The sequence below is a fragment of the Tachypleus tridentatus genome, chromosome 4, assembly GCF_004210375.1.
Source record: "Tachypleus tridentatus isolate NWPU-2018 chromosome 4, ASM421037v1, whole genome shotgun sequence".
Classification (NCBI taxonomy): Eukaryota; Metazoa; Arthropoda; class Merostomata; order Xiphosura; family Limulidae; genus Tachypleus; species Tachypleus tridentatus.
In genome coordinates, this window is record NC_134828.1 from 111,755,255 (window position 1) to 111,767,540 (window position 12,286).

Consider the following 12,286-nt stretch of genomic DNA (forward strand, 5'->3'; position numbering starts at 1 on the left):
TTACTCTTAATACCTTCATTTACTGTAACACAATACATGTATAAATATGAGAAAATGATTATATTTTACAGATAAACACGAAAGAGAAATGGTAAGAAAAGCCTGATGTGTTTGATACTGAATGTTTTAGCAATGTTTGTTATTCATATTAGATGCTAGAAACATAGTTTCATGAACAAAATATATGAAGTAGTGTACTGTAGATTTAATATATCTATGATGTTTTTTTTTTCAGCTAAGAAAAGTGAACATTTATTATCATTAAATTTTTTTTATATTTACACATGTTGAACTATATGCACATCATGTACATGTAACATGATTTTGGACTGAGGTGATCTTATTCTTGTGCTAGTTACATAACGTTAGGGGTCATTTTCTCTTAGTATTCTTTAACTTTCCCATAGAAGATTATGTTAGAAAATACCTTAGGCTTATATAAATGAGTTTTTCAATTACATCAGCCACACATAGATTAAGAAATACCTGAAAGAATCTGCCTTTCCTAGTTTTGTTAACATAAATTAATAATTGTTGTGGATGACCAGTTCTCTTCATGATGGTTGATCATATCTAAACAAATATTTAATAATGATCGACTCTCTCAGGATTATCTTTCACTGGCATATATCTTTCTAATACTAAGAGAAAGAAATGCCATCACCTTTCTTCTCTGCATACTGTTGTCATACTCTGTGCTTATTGAATAAAAAAATGTTTTATTTTATTGTGAAACTTTATGGCCATACTTTTCTTTTAGTTCAGTCGAGTCAGAATTCAGTTTAATTGCAAATATATTTAATTATTAACTAAGATGAACAGACTTTTTAAAACTGCTTTTGTATGAATGTCTGTTTATCAGTTTGTCAGCCCTTACAGATTATCCAACAGGGTTCTATATGGAAAGTAAACTCTTTTGGATTCATTTACAATAATAAATTTTCAACTAGATAAAAACTTATTATCAACCTAATAAACTTCCTATTTTATTATCATGTACAGAAGTCTAATGTAAGTAAAAAGCCTTCAATGGCTCATTCTTCAGGAATAAAACATTTTATTAAACATACAGAAGTATTGCACATTTTGTACATCAGTGTATACAGTTTGTGCAGATTATGAACTAGAGGAGAAGAGGATGAAAAAAAAGAAGACATAAATGAGAATGAAAAATAAGGTTATTGTTATAGGAGATTCTTTTTAATAGAACACATGAAGAGAATAGTCTATAGGTTATATAGGAAGAAAAGAACTAGATTATTCTATCCAGAAAAAGGGTGGATAATATAGTTGACAGAACAAATGATATATTAAAGGGTACTAACAGTTTTACAGTCTTTTTAATACATATAGAGGCTAATGATGAAGGGGTTAGGTCACAGGAGCTTATTTTTATGTACAAGGCACTGATATAAGCAGTGAAATAAATGGTGTATAATAACTTAATTCCCTCAGGGTGTCAGGTTCTTTACAATAAGTGTCTGTGACTTGTTAACAATAAATTTCAACAATAAAAATAGTAAACAGCCATGTTTGAAAATGATATGTTAAAATAAGTCAGTGGTGCTTAGATCTGTTTTACATCCCTAGTAGAACTGACTTGATAAACCTTGTGTACTCCCTTCCAGTCCTCTATTCTGTAAGTCCCTCACATCTTGATCTTGTGTTTGACTTTCTTCTAGGCACTGTTCCAAAGATGCTGCACTGAAGGGTCTTTTTGCTGTGCTTCCTTCTGTTCCTGTAGACCTAAATTAGGGATGCCACTTTTCAAGACTTTCAGGAGTTTGATGTTTTGCTTGCATTTCTTTTCACGAACTCTTGTAGTGATTGCAGATGCCTCATCAGTCTTCTTTATGTTTAGTTTCTCCAAACTTTCACTGTCTGATATACTATCAATCACAAAGTCATAGATAGGTGGTTTCATACACATAGCCTCAAGATTTCCCATGTATTATGGAGTGTCCACCTTTATTCTTGCCATAGTAAACTTTTACACTCTGTACCATCAAACAGCTCAACAGATGTACCTTCCTATCATCTAGTCATCATATGGTAGACTAGTTTTCACTACTGCACAAAGTATCTTTTAGCACTTTCTTGTCCCTGACATAGCCTTCACCTATTGGCATGTTATGGTTTGTTGGCACCTCTTAATGTTTATGATATACTCCAACTAAGTACTGTTGACTCATTTGTTTACTTGAGATGACCATCACTCTTGTACTATTTAATCATGATGATAGCACTTCCTTCTTCAGGTGAACCTGATAAGTTATCTCCATTCTGTTTATTCCCAACAACATCCATGATGACAGTCACTTTTTTCTAGTTTCTTGCCAGCACTGTTCTCATATCAGTAGATCTGTCAGTCCCCCAAAATTATTTTTATACTTGACCATGTTAGTCTATCTTGTGAAGTATCACTGTAGATGTGCCACAAAATGAAATATAGTTTCTTCAGTGTCAGGTTTGACTTCTTTCAACTTCCAATGAAACCTTCTTTGGTAAATCCATAGAATTTCAGTAAGGTCACTTTGAACTGGTCAAAGTTCATGGTATCTTATGACATCATGCCTGTATATACTTATAGGCCTTTTCCTGTGAGAAGTAAATGGAGATAGACTGCTAATTGCCTTTGTCCCAGTTCTGACTTTGGGGAAATCTTTCATATCTCTAGGAAAGCATATTGCTTCCTGTTCATAAGATCTGGGCAGCTTGGGTTGCCTAGCCATGACACCATTGTTGTTCTTGGGCCTTTCCTCTTTCAGTTGGGTGAACATGGTGACCTCAATTTCTGCTCTTATTCTCTTTACTAGAAATTATTTTCAGTTGAAGAGATGAGGAAAGAACTGCCTGCTATGAATTGGGCAACTGAAGATATTGGAAATTCTTTAAAAAAATATTTTAACACCCAAAATAGGCATGCTCCTTATTAAAAAAAATAGGGTGACTGCAAGTAAAAAAAAACAATTTGGTTCACAAAGGGTATAAAGGATTAAGTTAAAGAAAAGCATTATACTCTTAAATGTTTAAATTGACTGCAATGGTAGAAGAATTGGGATTATTGAAGATCAAGAGAGTTATTAAATGGTAAATTAGGAAATCAGAAAGTATCATAGAAAATGTTGGGGACAATGTGAAAATTTATAGTAAGAATTTCATACATTAAGGTAAATAAACTTCAGGGCCTTTTAAGGATGATACAAGAAGGCTAATATTTGATGTTTATGGGATAACTGGTTATTAACTTGTAACTTCTACTTTTAATTACAATTTTTAATAATAAAGATTTAAACAACATTCCCCATTCTGAACAGTTGCTGGAAGGAAATTATGTCAGGGTCAGACAGTATGATCACATTAATTCAATATTTGTTTTAAACAAAGGAAAGTTTAAAATGATAAAGCTTTTAATATTCATCCAAGGGTTTTGAAAATGATTATGGATTGGATGAATGAGCCTTTTGTTACCATTTTTGATGTCTTTGAAAAGTGGGCAGGAGCCAGAAGATTGGAAGTTTATTAACGTTACTCCTCTATTCAAAGGAGGTAAAGATTGTCTTAGTAACTAAGGCCTATTAACCTTACATAATTGGTGGAGAAAATTTTGAAAGTCTGATAAAAGATGTTTTGGAAAGTCATCTAACAAAGCTCAAAATTGTCTTCAACAGTCAATATGGTTTCACTGTGGAAAACATTTTACTTAATTAATCTTTAAATATTTTTTGATGAGGTTACTGCTCAAGTATATGAGGGTATGGTGGATTTGATGTGTCTGTATTTTGTAAGAGCATGTAACAAATCGTCTCATCTTGTTTTGGTGTGGGGTGTAGTGTAGGATGGCTCATTGAATATAACCTAATTAGGTGGGAGAAACAGGTTGTTGTTACAAATAAACTTCTGTCAAATTGGATTAATGTCTTGAAAACATGGGGTATCTAAAAGCTCGGTATTAAGACCTTTGCTCATTTTGATTCACATCAATGATAGAAATAAAGGAATCATCAATAGGTTATTTAAATTAGCTGATGACATCAAAATTTTGGATGTTGCTGGCTGTTAAGAGGATGCTACTATTTTACAAAAGTATTATTTGGGAGTATGGTAAATAAGTGGCAGGTGGCTTTTGATTAAAATATATGCAAGGTAATACATGTAAAATAGCACAATTTGAATTATGAGTATAATTTTGTCTGTAACAACCTTAATAGTGTTCAGTGTTATAGAAGAAAACTTGGTGTTCTGGCAATAAGTCACTTAAACCATTCAAGCAATGTAGCTGTTGTTAGTGGCAGGGCAAATAGGATTTTAGGTTGTACTTACAGAAATACTGAATTTACAACTAAAGAGGTTATAATGCTACAGTTTAAGTGAGTGGTTAGGCTACATTTGGGTACTGTGTTTAGTCTTGTACTCCTTTCCATGGAAAGAACATTTAATTGTTGGAAAGGATTAAAAAAAGATCTATTAGGATGATTTCTTAGGTGAAAAGGTTGTCATATGAGGATAGTGATAGCTTGTGATCTTTGAATTTGTTTTCACTTAAAAAAGACGAGTTAGAGGGAATGTAAATGGGGTGTATAAGGCTGTTAACAGAATTTATAGTGCCGATGCCTTATCATTTTTTTCTTTTTAATAGTGAGAATGGTAAGCATAAACACACATTTTAGCATGCCAGAAATCATTTTAAGCTCAGACTGCTTTATTTCTCTAACAGGGTGATTGACCTTTGGAAAGGGTTACTTTTTTATGTAGTAGATGCAGTTAATTTAAGTAAATTTAAGAGAGAGCTTGACAAATATCTGAAGATGGTATAATGAACCAAAAAGACTCTTGTCGTCCATTAGTGTCATGTGTTCAGAGTTGTATTTACTATACTGAATTTTCTTGTGAAGGAAACACTCTTGGAGAAGTAACTTATCTAAATAAACTGAACTCCATATAATGAATATATTATTTGCAGTTATTAATAGCACACATTGAAGGATTACCTGAAGAAAGCATGATGTTCAACACAACACTTCCAGAGATGTTTACAAGCCTGTTTACTGGGAAGTTCATATCCATAAGTGCTCTCACCAGTCTTTAAATAAAAGGTAATTGTAAACAATTTTACATACCTTATATTTATTCAGTTACTAATACATGGAAAATGAAATAAAATGCCTGTTAATTTTAATTATTTTTATGAAGTTGTGCATCATAATTTAAAACAACTCCGTACTTGAAGGATAAGTAATATAATGCATAAATATCTCAGAAAATTATGATTAAGTAAATAGCAATTGAAAAATGGAGATTTTTAATATAATTATATTCAGCTTTGGTTTGAGAAACACTATGTACATATTTTAGCTTGACATATTTTTGGTTCAATTTTGTAAAAGTATTTCTACATAAGAAATAAAGATGATAAAGTGCTATACAGGAGATAAAGAGAATAAGTGAAGTGTTTTATTATATATTAAGCAACCAAAAGTGCAAGAACAAATATAACAATATCTCTAAACGTTTTAACCAAATCAATAATAATTATTTGTAATGTGTAAAGAAGACATGTATATTTATATGTAATACTTCAAATAAACACATTAATTAATAAAACATATTTTTTGTGAACATCATGCTATCTACCAATAACATATTTGTTCTTTCTCCATTTTCTCTATGTGTTCTATAATTGTAGTCTTGATGCATGAATTTTTAAAAATTTTCATTTTTGTTGCATAACATGTTGCACTGAATAGGTAAATAAGAATATTTTGTACTAAAACCTGGGTGACATGGTTTCTGATATACAGAACTATATATTTTGAATACTATACTTATGTTTTAAAAACTAATAATATAATAACTATAAATAAGGAACACAACTTTTCAAATGCAGTCATGATAGCATTGATATTTCATACAGAGTTCTTTTTGACTGCAAGATTGTGTTTTTACTGGGTAGTTGCTGCTTTAATGAAAGATGTTGTTAAAACAGCCGTGTTCAATCCTGATCCATAATGTCATACACTGCTTTTTATCTGTTGCTTAACAGATTACAGCCTATATATTTTTATGCCCCTCTCCCTAAATCTGAAGTTCCCACCTTCATACCCTATAACCCCTGCATTAATTTGGCTCTATTTGGGAAGTATATCAGTCTAAGACTGAAATTATTTCCACAGTAAATGGGTGGAGGTGAATAAGCATTTTGCTGCACATTTAATAGATCAACTTTTGTAACATTAGCATACCAACTTTCCAGTTGAGAGTCATAACAATTACCACACATTTGTAGCTACCTTATCAAACAGATTTCAAGTGGCACATGAGAAGGAAGTTTGTAACACAAAGTGTAGGAGCAGAGCAAGAAGAAAAGACAAGGCCTTAGGTGAGCTTATGGAAGATATGAAATAAATTGCCTACTTATCCAGATGCTCTGGATGGAATGATGGATTTGTTGGCTGTGTGATCAATTGAGGTATCTTAGTACTCAGCAGTTTTACACAGAATATGTAGATAGACTAAGAAATATGTGACCCAAGAAAAACTTAAATCATCTCATGATAAGACAAAAAGTTGCTCTGATATGAATGCTGATAAAAGTAGATTTCATTATGATTGTAACAGTCATGACACAAGAGAGGATTATCTCTTAAGTTAAGCAAACGAAATGGTAATAGATGTGTACAGAGACGTGGCTAGTTTTATGAGCCGTATTAGTTTTGGCTTCAAACAACTTGTTGTAAAAATAAAAAAACCTTTGTGCGTGAGTACATGTTTTGAAATTTATCATACCAAGAAAAATTTAGAAAGGAATGTCGCTGTAGCAATGCCACTGTTCATAGATTACATGTAACTTGTAATAGTAAGTAATTGGGCATATATGTATTCTATTGTGATTATGTAATAATATAAACAGATCTGAAGTTGAGATTTACTTTGGGAATAAATACAAGGGTGCCCGATCTTAAATCAAAGTTAAGACCGAGCACCCTTGCTTTTATTCCCATTCATAAACAGCCAAAAAAATTTTGTCAAATATGCCATTTTTTAGACCCAAAAATGGAGATCACAATTATATTCTCCTTACTTCTTTCTTGATCCTATCTTGACATCATAATGTCCCAACCGTACCCGGCCCGGGCCTCGTATATGATATTTTTTATGAGACGATCGAAAAAGCTAAGACAGAAATACAGAGACAACGACGACAAACGTTTATGTGTAATTCAACTATTTTGCGTTTATAAATTCAGATCCGTATGTGCTCTATTACATTTCTGAAAAGCTGGGAAAGCAGTTGATTGATCGGAGCTGTCTAAAGGCAATTCGACCTTTTAGGTCAAACTGCGTTAGACATGTACGACAACGTGATTATTAACGTTATCGATACACTATACTACTAGTAGTAGTACAGTACTGTGGCACAGTGGTCATGCAAAGATATCGTAAAGAACCTACAAATCAACTTAGTTAATTTAAAATTGTCTGAAAAGTGCATGGATTGAACAAGTTAATGTGAGCAAAGTTAGTTCTGAGTATTAAGGATTAAACGTGAGTGGCCTCTGTTGCAGTGTATTAGCATTAGGCCTAACGTTAGTGTTGTTATCTGAGAAGTAAGTGAAAATAACGTAAAGCTTAAATACTGAAACTAGATTAGTGTACGTACACTGGGAACGTTACTGCAGCTTGGAATAATGAAGTGGACTATTCCAAATTTAAGGCCCTTGTTTTGAATTTGCCTTCGCATCCAGACAGGCAGATAAAGTTTCAGACATATACGTATTTTGCTGATGTATGTTTTGTTCGCTCATCTAAAGTCCCCAGGTCAAAACTGAGCTCGACGTTGAGGTTACAACACATTCAGATATTTGATTAGAATTAAGGTACTCTAACTTGTGCCTAACCCAGTATTTAGTGGTTCAATGTGCAGTACAGTTTAACATTGATTATGTTATGTATGTGTACCAGTACAGAATGTTCACTGTGTGTATAGGCTACTACAATATGTGTTGTTGATCACAAATTGTTTTAGAATACTTTTTGGCCCTCAATGGATTTGTATGCTACCATTGACTTTGCTTCTTGTATACAGCTACCACAGCAACAACCTTAATGAAACTTTTGCAATGACTGAAACCTAATTCTCCTAAAATGGATTGAAGCCAGTCTCGAATGGTTTTTCAACCAATCAGAATGCAGCAAATCAATAAAGATATATATTTTTTTAAATTCATGTTTACGTGCTGATGGGCCTAGGTCTGAATGTGGACCAAGAATTTAGTATTTTTGATTGTTTTACTAACGTTTTTTTTTTCATGAAGCCCAGTGTTGTTCTGATCATTATAACCAAATATGATTCATATTCTTTTACATTGTTTTTCTTAATTTATGTTTCTGAATTTTTTAGATTACAAGATGAAACGTGTTCAATTAAGTGGTGCGCAAAAGAGAAAACTGGCAATAAAGAACCAACAAAAGGGTTTAGATTTAGTGGACAAGGATGGAAGGCTGACTAATTTTTTCACTCAATTTACACAAGATGATCTTCCAAATTAAAACCCATTTCCGCTATCAGAAATTACTTGTACTGCATTTTTTCTACTTCAAGGTCAGAACATGGTGATGACGTTGAGGTGTAAGGATAGCTCAACTGGCACAAGTCTCCCAACTGATCTCACTTTGCCTGTAAATTCTCCTGATATTCCTAGTGTTAATGTTGATGCACGTTGCTTTACAAGACTGTCTGAAGTTAAAATAACTGCTGTAAATGAAAGTCTGCTGGACTGTGGTAAAATGCTTCAGTCTACAAAAGATGAAGAAACTAAAGCAAAAGATCTGGGGTTGTGGCTCGATTTCTCTGCTGCTGATGTGGGTCATTGGATTGCCTGTGGACTAACTGACTGTCCATAACACAATGGGCCATTTGGCAAATTTTGCTATACTTTCAATAGTGGAAAACCAACGAGATAATGTTCGCAAAAACTTTTCTTTGGGGTAAAAGCCAATGGTAAGCAATACAAGAGATAGTGGTTATTGTATTCATCATTAACAGGGTCAGTTTACTGCTTTGTTTGTAAACTTTTTGCCTTTAAATTTTCCTTGCGTTTTGATGAAAGAGAAGGGTTCAGTGACATGCGAAATACTATTGTAATTGATTATCATGAAAGAAGCACAACTCACCGATACTCTATGCTAACATACTTAACTCGCAGACAAGGTTTAGGCTTGCAACAAGAGTTGGTAAAACAAGTTGAAGAAGAGTGCAATTACTGGGAATATGTCTTGGAGCGTGTAATAGCTGTTATTCGTACGTTATCTGAACGTAGACTGGCTTTTCGAGGAACAAATGAAAAATTTGTTTCATTGCAGAATGGGAATTTTTTAGGGTTGCTTGAGCTCATAAGTCAGTTTGATCCAGAGCACATTTTGAAACATGGAAATTCTGGAAACGGAAATCCTTCTTACTTGTTCAAAACTACCTGTGAAGACCTCATTGAACCAATAGCTCAGAAGGTCCACGCATTCATTATTGATGTTGTAAATCCTTCTGGTTATTTTCGCTTGTCTGTTGACTCGACGCCAGATTTATCACATATAGATCAGTTAAGTGTTGTACTTCGATACTTAAAAGATGGGCAGCCTACTGAACACTTTTTAAACTTTCTGGAACTGAAATACCATATCGGTGAGAAAATAGCAAACCAATTATTGCATGAAGTACCATATCGGTGAGAAAATAGCAAACCAATTATTGCATGAAGTTTGCAAAGTTAATTCTTGAAAATGTAGGATCAGTCTTACGATAGTGCTGCTAACATGTCTGGGGGGTATAAGGGGATGCAGAAAAATAACTTAGAAGAAAATACGTTTGCTATATATATGCCCTGTGCAGCCCATTCACTAAATCTGGAAGGCCGAAATGCTGTTGACTGCTGTCAAATGGCATTTATTTTTTTCTCTACAATGTATTTGCTCTATACATTTTTTCAGCCTCAACCAGACAGTGGAAAATTCTTGTAGCTTCTTTCGGAAATGAAAGTGAGTTAAAATCCTTATTTGATACCAGATGGATGGCATATGCTGTGGCAACAACAGCAATTTTGAAGTATTTCTTTAAGATTTTGGAAGCTTTAAAATATCTAGTTGAAGACCAGTCATAAAAGGGAGACACTAGAAGAAAAACAGACAATGTTGCAAATAAAATGTGAGAGCTAGAATTTGTTTTTATGTTGATCATGTGGGATAAGATTTTGCAAAAGTTTCATAAAGCAAGTCAAGTTCTGCAACGTGAGGGTGTGAAATTAAAACCATGCAGCTCTTTACGGATCATTAGCTGACCAACTACGCACTTTAATGGATGACTGAAAGATTTGAAGCAGTTGCAAAGGAAATACTACTAGATATTGATTACAATGCAGCTCAAACTCACAAACGTGTCAGAAAGAAGGTACTCAGTGACGGAAATGCACAAGAAGTAGATCTGAATACTAGAGGTAAATGTCATATCACCACCTTCCACACAATTGTTGACAAACTGGAAACCCAGATGAGAAGAAGAGGAGAGGTATATAAAGATATAGCAAACAGATTTTCTTTCCTAAGTGATGTGACAAATGATGTCACTTCATCAGCTGAGACTGAAAGGTACTCTCAGTGTTCCAAAAGCTGACTGGTGCTTACCCAGAAGACTTGGACACTAATCTCTCTGCCGAACTTCAGTAGTTTCACTTATGTGTGCGCCATAAGTTCAGTGCAACAAAAACCTTAAAAAACAGATTCAGTCATGCTGAACTTTATAAAATAATTTCAGAAGACAAAATTGAGTGTGCTTTTCGAAACGTAGACATTGCATTTCGTATATTTTTAATATTAATGGTCACAAGTTGCATAGCTGAGCGTTCATTTTTTCAACTCAAGCATATTAAAAATCCCAAATAGCAACTATGCGACAAGATAGTTTTGTCTCTGCTAAGTATAGAAGCAGATTTGTTACACCAAATTAGTTTTGAGAACTTGATCAATGACTTTGCAAATAAAAAATCTAGAAGAAAACTTTTTAAAATTTAAATAAATTTTAAGGTATAAGTAAATAATTTCCTTACAGGGTTTTGAATTCAAAATGAGAAATTGTTAACATCATATTGATAATTTTTTGAATAAAAAGGTTTTGAGTAAATTTTTTATTTTTGTTAACATCAAAGTGAAAAAATTTAACATCAAATTGAGAATTTGTTTGTTTGTTTTGGAATTTCGCACAAAGCTACTCGAGGGCTATCTGTGCTAGCCGTCCCTAATTTAGCAGTGTAAGACTAGAGGGAAGGCAGCTAGTCATCACCACCCACCGCCAACTCTTGGGCTACTCTTTTACCAACGAATAGTGGGATTGACCGTCACATTATACACCCCCACGGCTGGGAGGGCGAGCATGTTTAGCGCGACGGGGAGAATTTGTTAAAATCAAAGTGAGAATTGTTAACTCATAGTGAAAACAAATATACAGTAAAATAGTTATTTTTAGTTATCATTAATAAAAGAAGTGATTTCCCTCATCATTTATAAATAAAAGGCCTCAGTCATTGATTGATTTTGCTGCATGCCCAATCTGTTAAATAAATAAAATAAAAAGGTTTTATTTAATATAGTGAGGTCTGACATGGAAGAAAACTGAAGAAGGGTTATAAAATATCAAACTTTTATTTCACTTTCAGCACTTATTCAGGTTTAATGTCTTGTCAGTTAAGCAATGTTCAGAGAAATTTTCACATCACGTGATTGGCGTTGCTTGATAATTTGAACCTTCTTGAAACTTTAGGAAATGGTTTGAGCAGTATAAAAACGCAATTTACGTTCGAGTAAATTATTGAATTTTTTTGAACCAATACAGTAGATAATTAATTACTGAACATGTGAGTTTTCTAACAATTTGTTTGTTTGTTGAGTTCAGTAATTATTGAATTTATATTTCGACGATGAAAACAGAAATTCTCGCACGTACGAAAGTGGCAATTAGTGAAACTTTTATTGGCGTTTAATGAGTTTATGCCTATCGATAAACATTAGTTAAGCTAATTTATAGAAGTTGAAGTTAAAGAAAAAACGCTTTCATTGTCATTAAGTGGACTGGATTTTGCATTATTATTTTTACCAAATAATAGAAAACGTAACAACAGCATTGTCAATATAATTTATACAACAAAATACAGTAAGATATACTTACATCTTTGTCTCTAACTCTTAGGATGAAGTACTTTCCCTTAAAATAAACTTTTGTTATTCTAGGCCTGTGAAGACA

At 33.2% G+C, this 12,286-nt stretch overlaps 1 protein-coding gene across 1 annotated transcript in view; it reads right to left on the minus strand.

The window, feature by feature from the left end:
* Positions 1-4,722: 4,722 nt before the first annotated feature.
* LOC143248194 (band 4.1-like protein 4A) overlaps positions 4,723-12,286 on the minus strand; it is a 60,690-nt gene continuing 53,126 nt past the window's right edge. Inside the window, exons 6-7 of the mRNA XM_076496627.1 lie at positions 12,212-12,275; positions 4,723-5,083 (exon numbers count right to left, since the gene is read on the minus strand). Of these exons, the coding sequence (XP_076352742.1) occupies positions 4,988-5,083; positions 12,212-12,275 (160 nt within the window). The 3' untranslated portion in view covers positions 4,723-4,987. The remainder of the gene's footprint in view (positions 5,084-12,211; positions 12,276-12,286) is intronic.